General features: G+C 42.5%; 1 protein-coding gene and 1 long non-coding RNA gene across 2 annotated transcripts in view; one reads left to right on the top strand and one right to left on the bottom strand.

The window, feature by feature from the left end:
- MTMR9 (myotubularin related protein 9) overlaps positions 1–15,452 on the top strand; it is a 78,390-nt gene extending 62,938 nt beyond the window's left edge. The window contains exons 7-10 of the mRNA XM_008248953.4: positions 931–1,072; positions 3,071–3,291; positions 9,410–9,561; positions 11,373–15,452. Coding sequence (XP_008247175.1) covers positions 931–1,072; positions 3,071–3,291; positions 9,410–9,561; positions 11,373–11,536 — 679 coding nt within the window. The 3' untranslated portion in view covers positions 11,537–15,452. The remainder of the gene's footprint in view (positions 1–930; positions 1,073–3,070; positions 3,292–9,409; positions 9,562–11,372) is intronic.
- LOC138848449 (uncharacterized) lies at positions 10,828–11,370 on the bottom strand. Its single transcript, XR_011386239.1, has 3 exons — positions 11,232–11,370; positions 11,065–11,142; positions 10,828–10,949 (listed from the first exon to the last, which is right to left on the bottom strand). It is a non-coding gene; the product is annotated as an uncharacterized lncRNA (long non-coding RNA).
- Positions 15,453–25,193: the final 9,741 nt, after the last annotated feature.

Here is a 25,193-nt window from a genome sequence, read left to right as displayed (position 1 = left end):
CCCATATGAGATGCTGCGCTTCAGGCCAGGGTGTTAACCCATTGCGCCACAGCGCCGGCCTCCATTGACCTTCTTACTTCTGAAATATCATTGAAAGGAAATATGTTGTTTTTGTTAACACAGTAAAATGATCCTTTCCATCTCTCAGCTGTCTTACTGCAAATTACTTGCTGTTTGCTGTTATATCTGGATCTCAAGTTGAGATGACATAATGTTAGTGATGTGAGTTATATGAAGCGATTTTAGTTTATGATATTCATAAAGTTAAAGGTTGCTAATCTTCAAGACTTGAGGCAGAAAGATTAGTATAAGTTATTGCAGAAGCTTAGAGTGCCCCTCCCCTTTTAAGGATTTATTTACTTGGAAGTCAGAGTTACACAGAGAGAAGGAGAGGCAGAGAGAGAGAGAGAGATCTTTCATCTGCTGGTTCACTCCCACTGGCCTTCTAGATGGACAGTTTTGTTTTTGCTTTTTCTTGTTTCTGAAAGTGTGGTGTAGGACTTGTTTCCCAATCGGTACAGCTGAAGCATGCGGGCTGTCAGCTGATGGTGGAAAGGTAGAATCAAAGTCAGAAACATAATTTTAAGTGTATGTTTATAAGTTTGAGAAAGGGCTTTAATAAACTAAAGCTGGAAATGTAAGTGCCTTCTGTGATAAGGAGTGTTTTGAAAAAGGAGAGAAAATTCAGCTAAGTTATTTTGTGAAATTTGTCATAACTTCATGGAGTTCTTGCCATGTGAAATTTAGGACTCATTATAGTCTTTTTTTTTTTTTTTTCCCAAGAGAACCTTTCATCTATAATATACTTCATTTAGACTCTAAACCCTACTGGACAGAGCAGACTGCATTAAGACTAAAATAGCATGTTATCAACAGCGTTCCGTGACCATGTCAGAGAATCCCATTTTTTCCTTTGGACTTTCCTGTCAGGGAAGGAGCATCCATACTGATTCATGGAACAGAAGGCACCGATTCCACGCTTCAGGTGACCTCCCTGGCCCAGATCATCTTGGAACCAAGAAGCAGGACCATCCGAGGTTTTGAGGCCCTGATAGAAAGAGAGTGGCTACAGGTGAATAAAGCTGTTGGAAATGCAGAGGAACTGCTTAAAGTTGATGTTGTAGACCTAGTTTGTGGTAGATGACATCATGTATGAAATTTTGATGGACTCAAATTTTTAATTGTTCAATTTTCTGCAAGCCAATTCATCTCTCTTCCATTCAATGAATATTCATCATCTTTACTGTCTCTAGATGTCTGCATCTCCCTTTTTTACATTGCTCACCTGGTACTTCATTCACTTAACAGACCTTTGTTAGCTGTGTAGTAGAACATCCCTAACCTGGAAATCTGAACTGCTCCAAGATCTGAAACTTTCTGAGCACGAAACTTGACCTCAGGTGACAGGTCACAGTCAAAATGCAGGCACACTAAAAATGTTGTATATCATTACCTTTAGGCTATGTGAATAGGGTATATATGAGGCATACATGAATTTCATGTTTAGACTTGGGTTCCTATCCCCAAGACATTTCATTGTGTACATGCAAACTTCCCACAATTTAGAACACTTCTGGTCCGAAGCATCTGGATTAGGGACACTCAATCTATACTTGGTACATATAAGGGAAGTACAGTGTGAGACATAGTCTGGTCTCCCAGGCTTAGTCTTCATGGAGATAAGAGACACAAGCAGGGAAGGAGCGTGGAGACTGTGATTACAAGGAATCTATCTCTGCCTTTTTTCCATCTTGCTGCATCTTTCCCTCCTTTCCATCAGGTGAGCCTTTAAGGTCCAGCTACATGTGCCTGTTTTCATGAAGTTTTTGAGACCTTAACCTCATTCATACTTGAAAATGATCTATTTTCTTCATGTCCTGTTTCCTACCCTAGACCTTCCCAAAGGGACTTGAGGTCATGGAACCTATTCATCCGTTATCCTTAGGACACAACACAATACTTCATAAAATACTGGATGACTACTAAAATAAAGGTCTTATAATATGGATTGAAATTCTGTATATCAGAGATTAATTTATGAATATATTTTCACTTTGTAACTTACATGTTGAAAATGGCTGTATCTCTGGTGAAAAAGAACTTCTGTCTCTTCTAGTTACAATGCAAATATTCTGCGTGAATGCTGTTATTATACCTTGTCTACTGTGCCTGACAACTGACCACATCAGACTGTTGTAAATTCACCTTCTATATTTGCTGGAAGGCTTCTCAGCTGCATTCTTCATGGTGCATGATACACGATGAATTTGATTTTATTTATACTAATCATTGTAATGGGTTTTCAGATTCCACTGGACACAGGAAAATTTTCATGGCACAATCCTTGTCAGTTACAGTAGTATGTTGACCCAAAGGCAAAAGGGGGTCTGTAAAATACCTGGTAGAAGTTGGTAAGTGATGAGGTCATTGCTTGGGTTCTGGGTCAACTGCCAAATGATACTTAAATTCACTCTAGGCACTGCATGGCAAACTTGCAGTCAGAAGAGAGTAACTAAGGACAGCTCTATCTCTAATAGGAAAGTACAGCATAATAATCTCTTCAAGAAGATAACCTTTCCCATACGTAATGAAAAATTTAATATCAAAGCTGACCTTTGAGTATCAGAGTCCCATATCTGCCTCCACGAAGCTTAGGTACCTGGCAGCACAATCTATACTGTTTTAGATAGATAGGTGATCATTGCTTTGTTTTGTACCTGGGAGCTTATGTTCTTTGACTTTGCTCCAAAATTGACAGACCTAGAAAGGTTTACTTGGTAGATATGTCATAGGTTCATTATTCTTTCATTGGATATTCCAAGGACAATTGTGGTTCCTACAATGTGTCTTAACTCTGCAGTCTTGTGGAGGATTTGGAAATTGTCTTTTTCCCTTAGGTGCTGAAATTTTCATTTTAAACCAAGAAATCATTCAGCAGGAGCTTCTCCAGTTTTAAGATGTTCCAACCAGCATGAACATCATTGTAACTGTGTGAGAGGATGCTTAATAGAATGTGCTCTAGTGTGATCTCATTCGGATGTGACTGTCACATTTCCATCTTGTCTCTTAGGCTGGCCACCCATTCCAACAGCGCTGTGCACAGTCAGCCTATTGTAATATTAAGCAGAAGTGGGAGGCGCCTGTGTTTCTTCTCTTCCTGGACTGTGTTTGGCAGATACTTCGTCAGTTTCCTTGCTCTTTTGAATTCAATGAGAATTTCCTAATCATGCTTTTTGAGCATGCCTATGCCTCACAGTTTGGAACATTTCTGGGCAACAATGAAAGTGAAAGGTGGGTATATGCTTATTATTAGCCAATCATTTGCTAGTTGAGAACATATCATAGAATTTATTCTGTTAGATTAAAATTAGTCCACACACTGATTTAAAAATGTTTGAATAATTGGGCAATCATTTTACGTGGGATCTTACGTCTGGAAACACCTTCCATCTATCCAACTTTATTGATTAGCAAAGCATGATCCAGAGAAGTGACGTATTCAGGGTCACACAGCCAGTTGTTCACCAAAAGTATGGCTTGGAGTACAGTTCTTCCTGATCCTGCTCGTAGCCCTGACTGACGGTTAGACCTAGGAACTGTCCTCGCTTCACATCTCAGATGCCATCAAGTTTAAAGGTTTATTTAAGAGATACACATCAGAAAGATCTTTAAAAATGCCGGTCTAGAAACCTGTCGTTTGAGTATAATCATCAGGTTTCCTCTGGGTGACAGCATCATGGAGTTGAGTAGTAAATTTAAACAAGTCCTTATCACAAATGAATGGAATTGCCACCTCTTTACTTGCTTAAAAATCAGGCAGATGGCACAATACGTATTTTTTACTTGTAGCCCAGTTGACAAATTTTTCAGTATTAGAGTTTCTTATAGATTTTTGTCTTCAGTTGCAGAAAAAGTTAGAACTATCTGAATGCTATAGAAGATCCTATTATCATAGTTTCCTTACTGTTCTTTGGCTATAGCTACCCCATCTGCAGTTGTTTGTCAGTTTGACAAAAAAAGATAATTTAGTGGGTACATCTACAATTTTTTTAAAAGATTTATTTATTTGAAAGAGTTTCACAAAGAGGAGAGGCAGAGAGAGAGAGGTCTTCCATCCGATGGTTCACTCCCCAGTTGGCCACAACAGCCAGAGCTGTGCCGATCCAAAGCCAGGAGCTTCTTCTGGGTCTCCCAAGTGGGTGCAGGGGCCCAAAGACTTGGGCCATCTTCTACTACTTTCGCAGGCCATAGCAGAAAGCTGGATTGGAAGTGGAGCAGCTGAACCGGCGTCCATATGGGATGCCGGTGCTTCAGGCCAGGGCGTTAACCCACTGCACCACAGTGCCGGCCCCTGGGTATATTTACAATTTGTACTCTTTCCTCATTTGCTCTAAATGTTTTCCTTGATAACAGTGTGGAGTTGGGACAGGACTAACTTGTTCTTGGGCATATTCAAGTTGAAATGTCTTAAATTGGCATTATGAAACTGAACCTTTTGAAAATCTGCAGGTGGGAGAGATTTTAGTTTGGATATTTTGGTATTGTTTCCTGTAATGACTATATTTAGACTTGTGTTCACTACTTATGCCAAAGGAGCAGGCCTACTCAAAAAAAGTGGGATTTGAGTCAACTCACAGTAGAGGTACTGTAAGCATTTAGCTTTCCTTCCCCCCAGAAACTGTCTTGTAACACCACAGTTAATCCAGCTGAACGTAAGGTACTTTATTTTTTAAGAACAGGTGACATTAGGGTTCTGTTGATCTCTAAGATCTACAATGTTGCTAGTCAGCACAGAGTTTAGCTGGAAGAGATGACCTGATTGAAAGCAATGACCATACCATTTTCCTTTTAAGTATATATATTATAGACCAAAGGATAACAGGTTTTAGGGATTTTTATCAACACAGAGTCTAAAATTACTTGAACCTTAAGAACGTGGGAGATTTGGAATAGTACTGGTTCTATTAAAAAAAAAAAAACACAACAAATCTTTACAAAGCACTGAAACTTCTTGGCAAACAATGAGTTTGAGGGACAAGTATTGTGGTGGGGTGGGCTAACTTCTGTTTGTATGCCCGTATCCTGTGTCAGAGTGCGTGGGTTTGAGATGCACATCCATTTCCGATCCAGCTTCCTGCTCATGTGTCCTGGGAGACAGCGGATGATGGCTCAAGTACTTAAGTTCCTACCACCCATGTGAAAGACCGAGATGAAGATCTAGGTTCCTGGTTTTGGCCTGCTCCAGCCCCAGCTGTTGTCGGCATTTGTGGGAGTGAACCGGTGGTTAGAAGATCACTCTCTTTCCCTCTGTTGCTCTGCGTTTCAAATAAGTTTTTTAAAAAGATATCTTGAATTAATAGAGGGAAAGTGCAGCATTTAAAAAAAAAAGCTTTGAGATAGTCATCACCCTAAGACAAACTGCATATCTTTTTGGCACTGTCACTCTCCAGTCTCCCTCTCCCCACTCCTTATTCCCTGAATATCACGCATCTTTCTCTACAGATTTGCTGATTTTGGTATTTCTTACCAATGGACTTAGACAATATGTGGCCTTTTGTGACTGCTTTTTTTTTTTCCCACTAAACATGATGTTTCCAAGGTTCTTCCATGTTGTGGAATATGTATGTACTCCCTTCCTTTATATTAGTGAGTAATACAGCCTTATATAGTCATATCCATTTATGATGGACAATTGGTTTGTTTTCTTTTGACTGCCATGAATAATACCACAGTAAACTTTCACATAGAAGTTTTTGGATGGACACTAACTAGTTCCTTTGTCTTAGGTTTAAACTTGAAAGTGGAATTGCTGTGTTGTATGGTAACACTTGTATGTTTTGAGGATCTGTGAAACAAAGCTGCAGAACCATTTTATTTGCCCCCAAACAATGTGTATGGGCTCCAGCTTTTCCACATCATCACACAATTATTGTCCACATCATTATTGTCTGCCCTTTTGATGCAGTCATCCCGCTGGGTGGAAGGTGGTTTCTCATGATCTGCATTTCCTTAATTCTAGTGATATTGATCATCTTTTCATGTGTTTCTTGGTCATTTAAGTATCTTATTTGGAGAAATATCTATTCAAATACTTTGCACAGTTTGATACTGGGTTTTTATTGATAAGAGAATTTTGATAGAGAATATCTTCAATTTATAAGTATCTTTGGGTAGTATTGTCACTTAACAGTACTAAGTCTTTATTTATTTGGTTGAGAGGCAGAGTTACAGAGAGGGAGACAGCGACAGGCCTTCTATCTGCTGGTTGACTCCCTAAATGGCCACAATGGCCAGAGCTGGGCTGATCTGAAGCCAGGAGCTTCCTCTGGGTCTCCCACGTGGGTGCAGGGGTCCAAGCATTTGGGCCATCTTCTACTTTCCCAGGCCATAGCAGGAAGCTGGATCAGAAGTGGAGCACCCAAGTCTTGAACTTAACTTAACCTACTATGTCACAGTGTTGGCCCCCAGTATGAAGTGTTACAATCTGAATATGGGAGGTGTTTATAGTTTCAGCAAACAAGACTTTTACCTCCTTGTTTAAATTGATTCCTTGGAATTTGTTCTTTTTAATGCTGTTGTAAACAGAATTATTTCATTTTCAGAGTGTTCATTGCTGGTATGTAGACACAACTTTTTTTTGTATCTATCTTCTACCCTGTAGTTTTGCCAAATTTGTGTATTAGATTGAATAGCTGTTTTGTGTGGGTATTTGAGGATTTTACATATATATGATATCCACAAATATAGCTAGTTTAACTTCATTTTCAATTTGTATGCTTTCTCATTTCTTGTCTGTACAAAGCTCCTAGTACAGAGTTGAAAAGCAGTGGTGAAAGCTGGCACCCTTGTTCAATAAAAAGGGTTATAAATTTTGTTGGTTTTTTCCAAAGAACTTTTAGTTTCATTGATTGTATTTTCTATTCCATTTGGACTATCTGCTCTAATCCCTTCTCCTTCCTTCTGCTGGTGTTGGTTTTGTTGTTTTTGTAGTTCCTTAAAATATGAAGTTGGGTTGTTAATTTGAAATCTTTGTTCTTTTTCTAATCTAGATATTTGCTTCTACTTGTATGAGTGCAGCTTAAATTTTTGATGTTCTTTTCATTCACCTATGAGTACTTGATAATTTCTTTGAACCCATGGGTTGTTTCGGAGCGTGTTGTAGAATTGTTCCCGGATTTTCCACTTTTGCTCCTGTTATGGATTCCTAGCTTCTTTGCGTTTCTACCCCCTTTCTTCCTCCTTTCTTTCTGGGACTTGAAATTAGAAAATCTGTGTCTGAATTTCCATTATGCCTCTTACTAGCCATGTGACTTCCCTGAGTATATTTTTGCTGATATTAAAGGCAAAAATGAACGTCTACCCTGCTGGATTGCTAGGAGAATCCAACATTAAACATGTGAAAACTAGCATGATACTTGTCACTAATAGGTATTTTAAATCATGAGTTCCTTTATCCATTCCTGTTAATCCATAACCAGCTTTGCCAGCAGCCTGGGAAAGAGCACTAGAGGCACTTTTGACAGAGTCACACAAGTCCTCTGGCTGTCACCTTGATTCTACTTAACATGAAGGCAAGTGAGTGAACACTTCAGGCTCTGTGGCATCTGATGCAAGGAAAAGGAGAGATAACTGATATCCTCCACCACTCGGGAGTCGGGCTGTGAGGTGAAACCTATTTACAATTCCTTTGATTCTGAGTACCCAAGTATATTGAAAAATGACACACCAGAAAGTCATAAGTTTTTTTAAGATTTATTTACTTGAAAGTCAGTTACACAGAGAGACAAGGAAAGGCAGAGAGGTCCTCTATCCGCTGGTTCACTCTCCAGTTGGCCACAACGGCCCAAGCTGCACTGATCCGAAGCCAGAAGCCTGGAGCTTCATCCAGGTCTCCCATGAGGGTGCAGGGGCCCAAGGACTTGGGCCATCTTCCACTGCTTTCCCAGGCCACAGCAGAGAGCCGGATTGGAAGAGGGGCAGCCGGGACTTGAACCAGCACCCATATGGGATGCCAACCCCAGGATGCCTTTCAATAAAGCAGTGTTTATCATTCTAATTCCACATTTAAGAAATGAGTGACTATGCCATTCTAACATTTAAGTCTAATAGCACAAAGGTTCTGAGGTTAATGTGAATTATTTTTACTGCTAGCATTAAAAAAAAATGCACACAGTCACCTTGTAGGTAACTTAAAATGATCATGTTTCCAGAGACTAGACTTCTTTAAATTTTCAGTTAACTTTATACATATGATTAACTCTAAGAGTTCAACAAATAGTATGAAAAAAAAAAAACTGTTCAACAGTCAAGACAAGGGCTATTCAAAGTGTCCCTTTTAGCTGCTTTATTAATTACCATAGGTAAGGGAGAACACATGGTATGAAGACAAGATAGACTTTATAATAAAACTTCAGCTCAAACAGAATCCTGTTAAAGTTGAATATATTAATTAATGTAAAGTTTTTGGCAAATTTTAGGAAAAAAGTTTTAATAATCTGCCTCCTTCTCCGGTTATTCCATGATAAAGAGTGGTAAAGTTTTCAGGATTATTACAAAAACTATTCATTGTATGAATATGGCTGTGGCTTTAATCTGTGTTTGTATCAAGATTCATACTTACTTGTAATCTTTGGCAATCCTGTATCATATGTATATGTAATTAATTTTTTCAAGAAAACTGCCTCTAAACATTTTTTAAGTTTTGAGATCAGACTCAAGCTCCAGTTCAACGTTTTTTAAAAGTTTGAAAGGCAGAGAGAAAGAGATCTTTGACACACTGGTTCACTCTCTAGATGTTTACAACAGCTAGGGCTTAGGCCAAAGCTAGGATCCCAGACCTTATTCCCGGTCTCCCACGCGGCTGACCCCCAGTACTTGAGCCATCAGCTAATGCCTCCCAGGGTGTGCATTAACAGGAAGTTGAAATTGGAAGCAGAGCCAGAATTGGAACCCAGGCACTTTGATATGGGATTCAGGTGTTCCAGGAGGTATCCCATGCCTGCCCCTTAACCTTCAACTTTAATGATGTATGCAACTTGCGTCTTTATCCTAGACTTCCTAGAAACAAGTTTTTTTTTTTGCATACTTAGACTAAATTGAAAAACAGTCCTGGATCCGACAGATGACCTCTGTGTATATACTAGTGTTCACTGGATTGATTTAGTACCAAACCCGACATGACCAGATTCTGATTTTATTCTCCACGCCAGCTTCTTGGAAGCTTTAGAAGTCTTTGTTTTCTGGTTGTTGAGTTAAGATAACATATGTGTCCAGCTGGCATCGTAAGTGTTTTTCTACTCAAAGTCTGTGTTCCGTCTTATACAGAGAGAAACTGTCCTGTCAAGAGGGAGGGTCTAACAGTGTTTATTATACATCAAGTGCTCTAACGGCAGTTTTCTTTCTTAATCAGATGTAAGTTGAAGCTACAGCAGAAAACAATGTCACTGTGGTCCTGGGTCAACCGACCGAGCGAGCTGAGTAAATTCACCAATCCTCTTTTTGAAGCCAATGCCCTTGTCATCTGGCCTTCGGTGGCTCCGCAGAGTCTTCAGTTGTGGGAAGGTAAACCAGTCATCCTTGGCAAGCTTGGCGCTTGCAGCTGCGGGTGGTCTTGCTGCTGCTGCCGATTCTCGGGCATGGCGAGCTGGACATGGCCCTCAGACCTGTGCGGGACTGTTTGCCCAGTATTCTTTTTTTCAAACCCCATCTGAGAAACTAAGTGATTACTTAATAGCCTTTGCTGTTTATGGTGGCTATTTTCCCTAGATAAGAAAGCATATTAGTTTCTGCACACAAGAGTTGGTAAGTAGTTCATAAATCAACTGTGTGACTAAGCACCTCAGGGAGGTTTGTTTCTTAATGCAGTGGTCACTTTAGAGAGGGCCTGTGTGAAATGCCATCAGAGGGTACAGGACTAGTCATCCCCGTAAGAGTCTAAGTAGACACAGAACACCATCAAGCAGTAGTGCAGATACCTCACTACCCTGAAAAGGCAAAGCTTATTTAAAAAAATCTAAATCAGAGAAGTCATGGGAAAGTGGAATTAAGAGATGGCCTTGGGGCCTTTGGTTTGGTTAGTGGGACACCCACCAAAGTCCGTGATTGAGTTTCCAGATCTTGGCTTTAGACTGATAGTGCCCTGGCTGCTGCAGGCATTTAGGGAGTGAACCCACAGATGGGAGCTTGCTCTCTTTCAAAAAATTAGATTTTTTTTAATCTGTGCCTCATCTTTTCATAATATGTACTTTCTGTGTAAATAAAACTTTTCCATTTTGTGCCAGAATAGCCTTTGAATTCCATTTTTAAACTTTTTTCTAATTTTTAAAATTTTATTTAAAGCATACAAATTTCATGTACTTTAAACTTAATTATTTTAAGAGAGAGACAAGACAGGGAGCCCTTATCTGCTGGTCTACGTCTGCAATGGCTGCAACTTCCAGGGCTGGGTCTGGCTGGAGCTCGGAACCCAGTCCAGGTCTCCCACGTGGAAGCAGGATCCCAGTTCTTTAGGCTGCACTGCTACTTCTCAGGAGAAAGCTGGAGGTAGGGGCCAGAGCCAGGTGTCCAGCCGAGGCGCGCTGATGTATGGGCATCTTAACTGCCAGGCCAAATGCCTGCTGCACGTGAACTCTGGAAGCACCCTTGTCAGGCAGTCCTCTGCATCTGTAAGGTTCCATGTCCTCAAATCCAACCATGTGCAGGGCAAAAATACTGGAAAAAGAATATTGGAACACGTGCAGCCTTTGCAAGCACACTACTTGTGTAACAACTATTTCTGTAGCATTTCTACTGTGGCAGATGTGAGTAATCTGATATGGAAGGATATGTGTGTAGGTTAGCTGCAAATACTTAGACTTTACGTGAAGGACTTGAGCATCCTCCAGCTTGGGTGTCTGCATGGATTCCTGGAACCAGTCCCCTGATGGGATGCAGGGATGATTGTATCTGTTCTAGAATAAAAGGATAATCTTTATTAGGGGAAGGACGTAATTACCTACAGAATTAAAAGATCAATAACAGGAGGAGAGAGCACATGAACACAAGCTTAGGTTTTAAATAACTTACGTGGTTCTGTTTTTATTCTGTCACTTTTCTAGTGAAATGGCTTCACACATAGAAGATTGTACATGTCTCAGTGAAATTCTGTAATCATAAAAACAAATGGTCTGTACTGTAAATTTGATAATTTTGTGGGATTTTCTGAATAATAGTATCTTCTTGGAGACTAATACCTGTAGACTTCTGTATATCAGTGTGTAATAAAACAGATGAGTTGTGAATATGACACATGGAATTATAGATTACATCCACAGCTAGAATGTTAATCCATTGATTGTCTTTCTTCCTTCTGCTTTCCCTTCTGGATGCAACAGGTATTTTCCTGCGGTGGAACAGATCCTCTAGGTATTTGGATGAAGCCTATGAAGAAATGGTTAACATCATTGAATATAACAAGGAATTACAAGCAAAAGTCAATATCCTTCGGAGGCAGCTGGCAGAACTGGAAACAGAGGGCGGGCCGCAGGAGAGTCCCTGAGAGGCGTCCTGCTCCTCTCTCCTCTCGCCCTTCAGTTTACTCCTGCACCATGGGACCCCTCTACCGTCATGGGTTTCTCAACACGGTATGAACGGAACTGAATTTGATGTGGCCTGTTAGGCCCCTTCACTTTGGGAGCAGGAAGGAGGTGCTAGTCATTTTATCTTGCGTGAAATAGGTGACCAACCTACGGCCATTCGTGTTCTACACCCTTTCACCTGAAGCTTTTCTGTGTCCACTTTCCGCACAGTGCTCCAGCCCAGCCGTGGATACAGCTCATCGCTGTAGGGACTGTCTGGGCTTTAAAGGAAGGAGTCAGGTTTCAAGCACTCCCGAGTATAGACGTGTTTTTCAGAATTGAAATGGCTGCTAAACCCAGAGTTGTGTGTTTGATATGCCGTTTCCAATATCTTTGCTACATAAAATAGCCTTTCTCATTAGAATAGTTTTAGACTCAATCTGGTTTGTCAAAGGAAGCTCTGAATACCTAAGGTAAATTATTTCTACAAGGGCAATAGGTATCAGCCTCTGATACTTACATTAAGAAGAGTTAAATTTATTTAGACAGTAGACACTAAGACATGTGCAATATAGAATTAATGTATTTGTAACTCAGAGGACTGTTACTGTTGAAATGGTTTTTCAAGGTTTTTGATGATAGATAAGAATGTATATCAGATGCTGGATGTAGAATGAAACTATCACTTAGCATAGGGTTTGTCTGTCATAACTGATCTATAGCTATGGTTTCCTTAAACCAGAGATGCACTGCCCTTATTTGAAGTTCTTACTGCACTGATTTACGTGTGTATGTGTGTTTTACTTTAGTTTACTAAGGTTAAAACTTCAAATAGCTCAAGCCAACATTAATCTTAACTCTGCTGATTTATCCATTGTGTGTTAAGCAAATAGCGTTTCAGTGGAGGAGGCGTTTATAAATACGGTGCAGCTCTGTGTTCCAACAGTTTGTTTTATAGAAATGGTGGTGGCTCCAGTCATGCTCCGGTTGTTTACCGCTGCAACTTTAAAGGTTTCTTCCGTGCGTGTTTGTCTTGTGGTGATACCCTTTTCAGCACTTAATATTTCCACACCATCTGTATACAACCATTTCCATGTACAATATATCACATTGAACCCTGTTTTAGAGCTATCTATTGAACGGGATATACAATTAAAAGAATTCGGCTCTAGCAGAACTTAGGGCCACATTGGTGGAACCCTTAGAGAGGGCGAATACTGCCCCCTCAGTTTCCCAGGCTCCTTCCGAATCGTAGCGAGGTGCCCAGCCACGGGTGCCTGCCCTCTTCTCCGAGCTGTTTCACTCTTTCCTTCTTCCTTGGCTGTGGTTATGGGTCGTGGGGCATTAAAGCCCTCACTAAGAAGGCCCAGGGAAGGAGCCTAGCTGTGCACCCTGCTGTGACTGCTATGTGAAGCAGCCTCACTTCCTGATGGTCCCGATGGTCCCTCAGAATGCTCGCTGTGTCCACACCGCTGGCCTGTGGTTTCGGCTTTTGTCTCCTGACCAAATGTGAAGAGGGAGAATTTTTCTTCTCGACTCTTGAGCCCTAAGAAAAAGCATCTGGGTTCTGTTCAGCAATTTCTTTCAAAGTGACTCCCACTGTTTATATTGATCGGCCACTGGGCTTCCAGGTGTAGAAACTGAGGAGTTTTTCTGAGGCTCGGTTGTGGAGAAATTAGATGCTGTCAAACTCTACCTGTCTTCCTGATGAGCATGTGGCGTGTGAGCCACAGCACAGAACCAGCGTCATAGTCCATTGGCTTTGTTTCTTATTGAGGTGGAAACCCTCAATGGTTTTGAAAAGTGTGCATTTTAATATTTTATAATTAGGGGCTGTCCAAACTTCAGATCCATTTACCGAAGTTTATTTTTACAACTTGTAACTGTGCTTTCAGAAGGGTTACTTAATAATGCCAAGTTTTCCCAAATTTGCACGTTGTCAAAAACAAGTGCATTCACGGTTTTAATACTGTTAGTCCTCCTTTAGATTAGAATAAAATGGACACACTCATGAAGATACTTGTTTAACAAGTGAGCTTGGAGAGTTGATAATTCCGCCACCGTTCTTTTCATTGACGTTTAACACTAGCACATTGCTCTACAGGAGCTAGTAGTACTTGTAACTGAGAAATCCAATTCATGTTGTTAGTCATTTTCGGTATCATTTGTAGCAAAGGCTGGTTTACATGGGGGGATGTTTTGCATTTTAAGCCCCACAAACAGTATTTAAAATTTTAAAAAAGGATCACTTGTGCTTTATCAACAGTACAAAGATCCATATAATTTATTGAAAGTCAGAACATAGTTGACTTAATTTGGTCAAATCTTTATTAAATAAGAAAAGCAGAAATAGTAAAAATTCGTTAAGTTTTAAATAACCTATGGATACACTATTTCTAAGACAGTGAGAAACATTCATTTAAAAGATATGAAGGATTTTAAAGCTTTTCTTTAAACTTTGATGCCTGATTCAGTTTATCTTTAAGAAAATGTCAACATCATGCAAAGGATTTGACCGCTGGTTTGGAGTCTCCTGTAACTCTCGTTAGGAGGTCACGGAGTTCACTTACTAGCAGCCCTTAACCTGGGGCACAGGTTTGGTATTTGCCCACTTCCAGATGTAATGGAAACTACGCAAGGCTGTTGTGAGCACGGTTGATCAGAAAAGTATTTCCTGGGTAAACAGGGGCAGCTTCCCTGTTCTGGAAGCTTTGAACTTTTCCAGGAATGAAGTCATTCAATCCATCTGGTACAGGCTTATGCCCTAGCTAGCCACAGGACACCAGCCGGAGGGGATAAACCATCTGGCCATGTTAAAGAGTGAGAAGCAATGAACCTAAGTTATTGCCAGGTAATTTTTATGTTACCATATTTAAACATTAAAAGACTGATTTCTACCATTTATATGTATGCTTAGATTATATGAAATGCTAAAGTTCTTGTATCAGTTTGCCCAATTCTCATTTTCTTGATGACTACTTCTGTCTTCTCCTAGCCTTTATAATTCACTGTCCACAGCATTTTCTTCCTTTAAATTGTTAGTCCCAGAAGCAACCCTCTGAAGTTCTAGGATTGAGTTGTTCAAAAAATTGAACTTATTATCTAGATCCCCTAGGAAACAGCACCATATCCCTGGAGTGACGGACACTGCTGCACAGGTCCGGAGGGTCGCTGTAGACCGTGACTTGTCGTGGCGAGGGCCCGAGGGCTCCTGGAGCCGTCCTGTCTCATTGTCTGAGTCTAAGGAGTACCTCTGGGGTTTGTACTGAAAGGTGTGCAGCACTGCCTGTGTCTGTTGAGCCAAGACATTCGCTTCACTTCTAAAATGCACAGAGCTTTGGAGAGGTGATTTACTCTACACAATTACCCGACACCCCTATTCCCATCTACACTAAACATATGGTACTTGCATAACTTAGTTTATATAAAGGAATATGTATTTCTTCAATAGGCAGGTATTTGAATTGTACTCTTGCTATCTTTGAATGTGACTCTTGGATTTAAGTGCACTATTCCTGACTTACACAATAAAATTGCACTGTATGGCAGATGTGTCAGTTATGCTTTGCTAAAACCTCAGCGTGCTGTAAGGTACAGGCTTTTACAGTGTGAACCTGTCTTAAGGAAAAATTCTGAACTTTTCTAAGTGTGTAGAACATTTTAATATTATTTGTAATGTTCACTAGATGGTAGGTTTACTTATGTCCTGAAACTGGAGTCATTCACCTTGAGTGGGCCGATTGGTCCAGCTGGTTTACCACGTTGGGAAGCGGTCTGAGCGAGCGTGGTGCCGTTACCTTCCGTGTACTGTTTGTGTGTGGTGGGCTGCCTCTGCCCTCTGCTGGTGTTACCTTTCTATGGACAATGGTAATAAAATTTGAATTTATTCAAGTGTTACATCTTTAGGGCTGACTTTTTTCTCAGATTTGTGAAGGTTTGGACAGTTTTAATTAAAATTGCTTTGCTTTATTTTACCTTATATTTGAAAAAATTGAGACCAACCTTGTAGAATAGTACAGTGATCTCCCATATCCTGTTTGAGTGAATAACATTTCCCACAATTGCTTAGACACTTACGTATTTCCTTTGTTATGGTGCCGAAATACTTTCAAGGAAGCTGTAGACATCATGGTCCTTGCTTCTAAATCTCATATCTCCCCAGAATTAGGAGTATGTATTGCACATTCTGTTGATTTAGAATGTATTAATATAAGTAAATTAGGGAAAAGGGAAAGCCTTTCTATGGAGTACCAATTCTTAAATGTAGAAAGAATGATGGAATTTGATTTAGGCCATTCATCAGTGAATGCTAGGACCAGCCAGTTAAGGTGTCTGAGGCCCACAGTGTCTTTTCACAAGTTACATACTGGTTACCAAGGGAAAGATTGTTGCCTCTGTAGTGGAGGAACCTGATAAATGTCACATTTTCCAAGCAAAAGTTAACATCACTAGTAATGAATAGAATGTGACATTGTTTGCCTTATGTTCTGCTCCTCTGAGAACACAGCGTCATTTTCCTGGGGGGAAAGGTGCTGTGGCATAGTAGGGTTAGGCATTCGTCTGCAGCACTAGCATCCGATATGGGCGCCGGTTCGAGATCCAGCTCCCTGCTGATGGCCTGGGAAAGCAGAAGATGGCCCAAGTGACCTGGAAGAAGCTTCTGGCTTCGGATCGGGTCAGTTCCTGCCGTTGGTGGCCATTTGGGGAGTGACCCAGAGGATGGAAGATCTTGTCTCTCCCTCTAACTCTACCTTGAGTAAGTAAATCTTTAAAAAAATTTTTAAAAATAGTACAGGGGCAAAAAAAAAGTACAACCTGAGTCTAAGAGGAAGTACCAGGTAAACCTATGAAAAATATAAAAGGCTTCAAAAAATTCGTGGAAAACACATTCCATTTTTCCATAAGCTTTTTGAAGATGTTTCTTAAATTAAAGCTTTTTTTTTTTTTTTTTTTTTGACAGGCAGAGTGGACAGTGAGAGACAGAAAGGTCTTCCTTTTTCTGTTGGTTCACCCCCCCAATGGCCGCTGCGGCCAGCGCACCGCGCTGATCCGAAGCCAGGAGCTTCCTCCCAGTCTCCCATGCAGGTGCAGGGCCCAAGGACTTGGGCCATCCTCCACTGCACTCCCAGGCCACAGCAGAGAGCTGGACTGGAAGAGGAGCAACCAGGACTAGAACCCGGCGTACCAGCACCGCAGGTGGAGGATTAGCCTAGTGAGCCACGGCGCCAGCCGACAAGGTGTTTATTAAGCATCAAATATGTTCTAGCCTCCCAAAGGATATGAACTGGACTATTGACTTACTTTCTTTCAAGATTTATTTATTTGAAAGATCTTCAAGTTGGCTTATAAAGCAAAATCAAACTCTGTGCTGTAACGAGAATTAAAGTGACCTAGATTAAAAATAAAGGGTGAGGGACCGGCATCGATATGGGCGCCAGTTTGTGTTCTCATTGTTCTACTTTTGGTCCACTTTCCTGTTAATGGCCTGGGCAAGCAGTGGAAGATGGTCTGCATGCTTGGGCCTCTGCATCCCATGGGAGACCTGGAAGAAGCTCCTGGCTCCTGACTTCTGCCTGGGCCAGCCTGAGTCATGACAGCCATTTGGGGAGTGAAACAGTAGAGGGATGATTGATTCTCTTTCTCCCTCTCTCCCCCTCTATAACTCTGCTTTTCAAATAAATAAAGGATGATGTAATAGAGTTCAACATATTACAAAACTACAGTAATAAAAACTGTAGTACTCATCTAAGCAGACAGACCAATGGAATGAAAGAGTGCACTGAGATACTAAGTATCTGCTCGAAGGATTTTTGGCAGGAATACCAGGACCACACAGTGGGGAAAGGACCGACTCCTCACAAAATAAGGCCTTGAGAGACCTGGAAAGCCACATGCAGAACAGTGAGGCTGGACCCTTACCTTGAGCCACATAGAAAAGATACCTTGGAATGTACTGAAGATTTACATGAAAGATTAAACCATAAAACTTCTAAAACCAGGGAAATCTTCGTGACAGTGGGTTTGATTATGTTCTGGATATGACACCAGAAGCACAGAAACAGACGAATAGGACTGCATCCAAAATTAAGTTTCCGTGCATCACAGCAAATGACAATGAAAGACAGCATATGGAATGAAAATTATAAAACATAATCAAGAGTTAATATCTAAAACAGACTTCTACAACTCAGCAAGGGACCAAAGGACTTAAACAGGCATTTCTCCAAAGATGATGTTCATACAGCTAACAAGAGAGGAAAGGTAACACTAGAGAAATACAAATCAAAAATCGCAGTAAGAAATGATGTCACCCCTACAAGGATGACTTATCAGAAAAACCGTAAGTGTTGGTAAGGACGTGGAGAAATTGAAACTTTATGCACAGTTGGTAGGAGTGTAAAATGGTGCGACCGCTGTGGAAGATGGTATGGGAGCCGAGAGATGGGATACTGGCACACTCATGTTCATTATAGCACTGCTCGTAAATAGGCTCCAGGTGGAAGCAAGTCGGATGCCCCATAAGAGGTGAGTGGATAAGGAAAGGTGTGCCTTTTAACCAGTGGCATAATATTCAGCCTCAAAAAGGAAGGAAATTCTACCATACACAGGGATATGACACTAAGTGAAATAAGTCAGTCACAAAAGTAGTGAATGACTCCACTTACACAAGGTTGCTAAAGGAGTCAAATCCATAGAAGTGCTTGTGAGGAGCTGCATGGAGTGGAAGGGGAGTTCAATGGGTGTAGAGTTCATTTGCAAGGTGAAGGGGCTACAGAGATGTTTTATACAGCAATGTGAATATGCTGAACACTGCTGACCTGTACACTTACCAATGGTTAAGATGGCATATTGTATGCTATGTGTATCTCACAGCTTAAAGTATTGTAAATGTGAATTATAGTGCTTAATTTTAATATTTTCCCACTATTTTAACATTAAAGAGAAAAATAACTCATTCAAAATGTATAGGATGGGGGCCAGCGCTGTGGCATAGTAGGCTAACCCTCCACCTGTAGCACCGGCATCCCATATGGGCACTGTTTTGCGTCCCAGCTGCTCTTCCCATGGCCTGGGGGCCCCAAAAGCAGCTCCAGCCATAGTGGCCATCTGGGGAGTGAACCAGCGGATGGAAAACCTCTCTCTCACACCCTGCCTCTAACTCTGCCTTTCAAATCAATAAATCTTTAAAAAATACATTAGAAAATGCTAGGAGGAAACCAAAAAGCCTACAGACACCTGGGAAAAATGACATGACATGTTATAGACCATCTCAGGCCTGGGGGGAACAGCACAGGAGATTCTCTGGGAAATTAAGGCATTAAAGCAATGTGTGTACACAGAATTTAGGCCATGTAAATGCCCAGGGGAGATGCCTGCTCAGATAAGTATGAAGAAAACCCTGAACTTTTGCTGAGGGGTGATCTACAACACTTATCCAGTCTTGCACAGAAGTTAGAGGAAGACCCCAGTACAGACTGATCTGCAAAGACTGGAAGAGGTGTCTGTGTATGGCTTTGTTTTTAGCCCCTGACACTCAAGGACACCCAAAGTGAAGCTTCAGAGGATTGACTGACCACACACGCCGAATGACACAGTCTTTGCAAAAAGTAGCTGGAAGAGTAGCATGGACAACTGCAGCCCTCAATGGTAATAATTATTTGAAAGTAAATGTGAGCTACTACAACCTTCGATAACAATAGTGGTACGAACAAACCCTAGGGAAGAGCGAAAATCAACAACCGGAGGTGTGCCGATCTGAAGCCAGGAGACGGGAGCTTCCCCTGGGTCTCCCACATGGGTTCAGGGCCCCAAGGACCTGGACCATCCTCCATAGTGCTCACAGGCCCTAGCAGAGAGCTGAATCAGACATGGAGCAGCCGGGTCCCAGACTGGTGTCCATATGGGATGCTGGCGCTGCAGGCAGCAGCTTCACCTGCTGCACCACAGTGCCGGCCCCAAAGCAAAGCAAATTTGATGAAAGATTGAATCTACAAATCCCTGAAGCTCCACGACTTCAAGTAGTGTCAACTCAGAGACCCACACTGAGACATACTATACTAAAACTATTAGAAGTTACCGGGGCCAGTGCTGTGGCATAGCAGGTAAAGCTGCTGCCTGCAGTGCTGGCATCCCATATGGGTGTTGGTTTGAGCCTTGGCTGCTCCACTTCCAATCCAGCTCCCTGCTAATGCACCTGGGAAAGCAGTAGCTTATGGCTCAAGTGCTTGGGCCCCTGAACCCGTGTGGGAGACCCAGAAGAAGCTCCTGGCTTTGGATTGGTGCAGCTCTGGGCATTGCAGCCATTTGGGGAGTGAACCAGTGAATAGAAGACCTCTCTCCCTTTCTCTGTGCCTCTGCCTCTCTGCCTTTCAAATAAAAAATTAAAGTTACAAACATAGAATCTAGAATGGAACAAACAATTCATCACATATAAGAGGTCCTCAATGACATTATTAGCTGATTTCTCATAATTCATTGAGGCCAGAAGGAAGACGTTATGTTTTAAATCATGCCAGAAAGAAAAAAATCAACCAAGAATTTATCTTGCAAAATTGTCCTCCGAAAACTAGCAAGAAATTAAGGTATTCCTAGATAAATAAAAGCCAAGTGAGTTTGTCACTACTGATAGGGCCTACAAGCAACGCTAAAGGCGTCTTTCAGATGAAAGCATGATAGACAATAACTGAACCCATACGAAGAATTAAATATCTCCAGTTCAGGTAAATATAGGGCAAATGTAGAAACCAGGAATATTGTAGTTTTAGTTTATAATTCCACTTTATTTTCTACAAGAATTAAAGGAATGGAAGATAATTACAAGTCTATGTTATTGGGTACTCAATGTGTAACAATCTGGGATATCTATTCAAAAGCCTGGGGAACAGCCATAAAGGAATACAGTTTTTCCATGCTATTGAAATTGTTATAGAGACAGAGAAACAGAAAAAGCTCCCATCTGACAATTTACTCCCCAAATTTCCACCAGGGCTAAAGCTATGAATTGGGAGCTCATTCCAGGTCTCCCAAGGGGGTGACAGAAAATCAGTTGAGTCATCAGCACTATTCTCCCAGGGTCTCTACATTAGTAGGAAGCTGGTGCCAGGAACCAAAGTCAGGACTCTAAGGTGGGAGGCAGGTGCCTTAACAGGGATCTTAACCAAGAGCCAAACTTGTCCCAGATTCATTGTAACTTTGTATTTTTATATGTAATACTTACAGTAATTATAAATATAGAAAACAGAAATGGAAATGAGAAGGGAATTGAAAGATACCACTACAAAAACTCAAGGGGCAAGCACTTGGCCTAGTAATTAAAACATCAGTTAGGAGGCCAGCGTCTCATATCAGAATACCCTCATCCAGTTCCCAATTCTAGCTCCTGAGTCTAGGGTCCGGTGAACATAGACCCTCAGAGGCAGGGGTGGTGGTTCCAGTAGTTGGGGTCCTGTCTCCCATATGGCAGATCTGCCTCAGTTCCTGGCTCCCGGCCTCAGCCTGGACCCTCCCTAAGCTGTTGCCAGTATTTGGCGAGTAAACCAGTGCATAGTAGTAGTTTCTCTCTCAAAAAATTCTTCAAATCAACTAAATGCAAAAGACAACAGCAATGGAAGACATGAGGAACAAGACATTCAAAATATACCAAAAAAAAATGATAGAAGCCCATCCTTATCAGTAATTACTTAAAATATAATCAAATTAAAATTTCTAATCTAGGGGCTGGCGCCTAAAAAAAAAGACCCATAAAGTTGCAATCCAAAGGCAGGAAGTTGAATAATAGGGGAGGGAATGCTATCCCAAGTATGTAAGGCTGGTTTTTAAAAGATTTATTGATTGATTTGAAAGGCAGAGTTACAGAGAGGCAGAGAGACAGAGACAGAGGGAAGTCTTCCATCCACTGGTTCACTCCCCAAACAGCCGCAACAGCTGGAGCTGGGCTGATCCAAAGCCAGGAGTCAGGAGCTTCCCTGAGGTCCCCTATGCGGGTGCAGGGCTCCAAGGACTTGGGCCATCCTCCTACGCGTCCCCAGGCCATAGCATAGAGCTGGATAGAAACAGGGGCTGCTGGGACAGCAGGCATCAGCTTTACCTGCCACGCTACAGTGCTGGCCCCGTAAGGCTGGCTTTAACATGAGAAAATTAATACAACTTGGGACACCATTGCCTGTGGCAGAGTCACAACTAAACTTGGTTCCATCTCGGCGGACAGCAAGCAGTCCCAGTGCTACCGGGGTGACCAGCCCCAGAGCGATGGCCGTTTACAGGGTGCAAAGCAGACTCCCTGCATTCTGAAGCTGCGGGAGTTCTGGGCAGAAGCCCCAGAGCTGCACTCACTCTGATCCAAGAGGGTCCCCCTCAGCTCCTTGGGGCTGGAACCAGCAGCAACCCGTTAAAGAAAAAAAGTGGTCTCAACCTGTGGAAGTTCCCTCTGCACCTCCTCGCCCGTGGTGCTGGGAGTCCCAGGCACAAACCCCAGCAGCACCCTTGCATGGCATGTGAACACTGCGGGGAGCTCCCTCTGTGCCTTGTGGAGCTGGGACTCCTGATGCTGGCGTTACTGTCCTTGGAGTAACTCACAGGCACTCACTCACTCGGCTTCGTGCAGGTGGCGACCACCATTCCCAAATCCTGGTTGCTACCCTGGGAGATGTGGGAACAACTCCACTGTATCCTGTAATGCCAGGACTGTAACAATCAGTGCTAATGTCCTCAAACCCAGCGGAATCTACCTGGTGGGACCTGAGCAAGTACCTGCCTGCTGCTAGCATTCCACCGCTCCAGATGCATACCTTTCATTGCAAAACCTTGTGTCTGCCTTGTCTTTCAACAGCACTGGAGCAGGGTTCAGTTCACATCCTCCAGTCCTGGGATTGGGGCTTTTGGTGCTATAAGCCCCAGTCCCAGCTGCCCTCTCCCAGCAGGACCTGAGAAGCTCCCATCCACATCACACATTCCTAGAGCCACAGCTGTTGGTGCACAAGTGCCAGCGTCACTCAGGCATGCCAGGGGGACAGGTGGAGAGCCCCCTCAGTGTTCCCCAGCACCGAAAATTAGGTCATGGCTATCTCAATTCCTAGTGTAACTGACACCAAACTCTTGGGGCACTGAGGATGCACACCTTAGGAAGCCTTCATTGCCTGTCAAAAAAAAAAAAAAAAAAAAAAAAAGGTGAGAGGACAGTGAGAGAAATAGAGACAAAGGTCTTCCTTTTCCGTTGGCTCACCCCTCCATGGCTGCTGCAGCCGGCACACCGCGCTGCACTGAACCCAGGAGCCAGGTGCTTCTCTTGGTCTCCCATGTGGGTACACGGCCCAAGGACTTGGGCCATCCTCCACTGCACTCCCTGGCCACAGCAGAGAGCTGGACTGGAAGAGGAGCAACCGAGATAGAATCCGGCGCCCCGACCAGGACTAGAACCTGGTGTGCTGGCGGCGCTGCAAGGCGGAGGATTAGCCTATTGAGCCACGGTGCCGGACCCACATTCGCCTTTAAAGATACACTTGTACCCCCACAAGCTGCTGCAGACCAGGCCACTGCACCACACGCTAACATGGCTGACCTTGATCACATCAAAAGAAATCACTCAGAGGTGTATTTATGGGCTCACCTAAAACCAAAGCCAAAGTAAAAAGCCAAACGATACCCTTGCATTCCATCTAAACATAAACTCTTAAAGCCTACTACATAAAGGAACTATTGTACCAGATGCACAGATGTCAAAGTAGGGACACTCCATCTCTTGAATGAAGAAAGGTAGCATGGCACCTCTAAAAACAGTTTTCCAGAAAGATCCCGATCTGAAGAAAACTATGCCAGAAATAGAAGTCAAAATAATCACACTTGGTGTGATACAAGATAACACAGCTTGAAGAAATGAGGAAAATACTACACGACATGAGTGAGAAATTAACTTAGGAGATTGAAATCATTAAAAAGAACCAAACAAAAGTCTTAGAGTTGAAAACTTCAATTAATGAGATAAAACAATATGAATGAAGCCTCAACAGCAGATAGACCAAGTGGAGGAAACAATTTCTTATCTGGAAGACAAGAAAAGAATTACCAAGAATGAAGATGGAAGTGGAGCAGGGGACTCCCGAGTTGGCTGAATAGGTTGTAGCCACACCAACTTCAGCTACTCTGGGATATGAAGAGAACAAAGGAAGGACCATGTTTCCAGGGGTCTGAATGCTGGGAATTTTCAGCAAAGAAGTGAAAAAGACAAGATTCCGTGGGACATGAGGAGAAGAGAGGGAGAAACCATGCAGCCAGCTGTGCTGCCAGCTATGAGCAGCCCTCTTGCTGCACCAGGGGAGGAAGAAGTCGCTGTGCGCCTACTGCAAGGGTATTCCACTGCCACCCACTGACCTGTACTTCAGCCTGGGCAGCCGAGTCTGAGCATTTACTTCTTCACCTCCCCCACTCCAGAGGGCCACTCTTAGCAGCTAAGAGCCAGGCAGTTGGGAAGAGATACAACTTCAGATCTAGCTAAAGAGCCCATGAGAGCATTTCAGGCATGAAAAGCCAAGACATTGGCAAAAAATGACCTACATGAAAGACCTCTATGAGTGAGACCCCAGTGGAAAGATGGGACCATCAAAAGGGAGGAGAGAACTTCCACTTTGCTTATAGCCCTGTCTAAACGAGGTTGGAGTTTGTGAACTCAAGAGGCTTCCATAGCCTTGGCAACTCATGGCAAGAGCCTTGGGTGATTACTGATGTCATAAATAAGAGTGTCACTTGTTAAATCAACAACAGGAGTCACTGTGCACTTGCTCCCCATGTAGGATCTCTGTCCTTAATGAGTTCTACTATAAGAATTAATGGTAAAACTAGTACTCAAACAGTACTTTATACTTTGTGTGTCTATGCGTGTGCGAACTGTTGAAATCTTTACTCAGTATAGAGTTGATCTTCTGTATATAAAGAATTAAAAATGAAACTTAATGAAGAATGGAATGGGAGAGGAAGTAGGAGGCGGGACAGGAGTGGGGGTGGGAGGGCAGGTGGGGGGAAGAACCACAATAATCCAAAAGCTGGGGGCCAGAACTGTGGCGCAGTGAGTTAAAGCCCCAGCCTGCAGCACTGGCATCCCATGTGGGCGCCAGTTCAAGTCCTGGCTGTTCCTCTTCTGATCCAGCTCTCTGCTATGGCCTGGGAAAGCAGTAGAGGATGGCCCAAGTCCTTGGGCCTCTGCACCCTCACAGGAGACCTGGAAGAAGCTCCTGGCTTCGGATCAGCTCAGCTCTGGCTGTTGCGGTCATTTGGGGAGTGAACCAGCGGAATGGAAGACCTCTCTCTCTCTGGCTCTACTTCTCTCTGTAACTCCTCTTTCAAATAAATAAAAATTCTTAAAAAAACAAAAGCTGTGGCTATGAAATTCATATTTATTAAATAAACGCTTTTTAAAACAAAAAGAAAAGAAAAAAGAGATGCCAGCTCTCAGGGAGAAGTGGAAGGAGCCTGTCTGTGTCAGTCCCTGTCACTGCTGATAACTGCCTTGAGGAGAACCTTGCAGAACAGATTTTTAGTTCAGCCTGGAGAGCCAGCAGGGGGCAGGGTGCCCACTTAACCCCATGAAAAGAGAGCACACTGCCTGCTTCCCATCGCCCAGACAAGGGCTCGCAGCAACAAGCAGGG

This window comes from Oryctolagus cuniculus, chromosome 2, assembly GCF_964237555.1.
Source record: "Oryctolagus cuniculus chromosome 2, mOryCun1.1, whole genome shotgun sequence".
Lineage (NCBI taxonomy): Eukaryota > Metazoa > Chordata > Mammalia > Lagomorpha > Leporidae > Oryctolagus > Oryctolagus cuniculus.
This window is presented reverse-complemented; position numbering and strand designations above follow the sequence as displayed.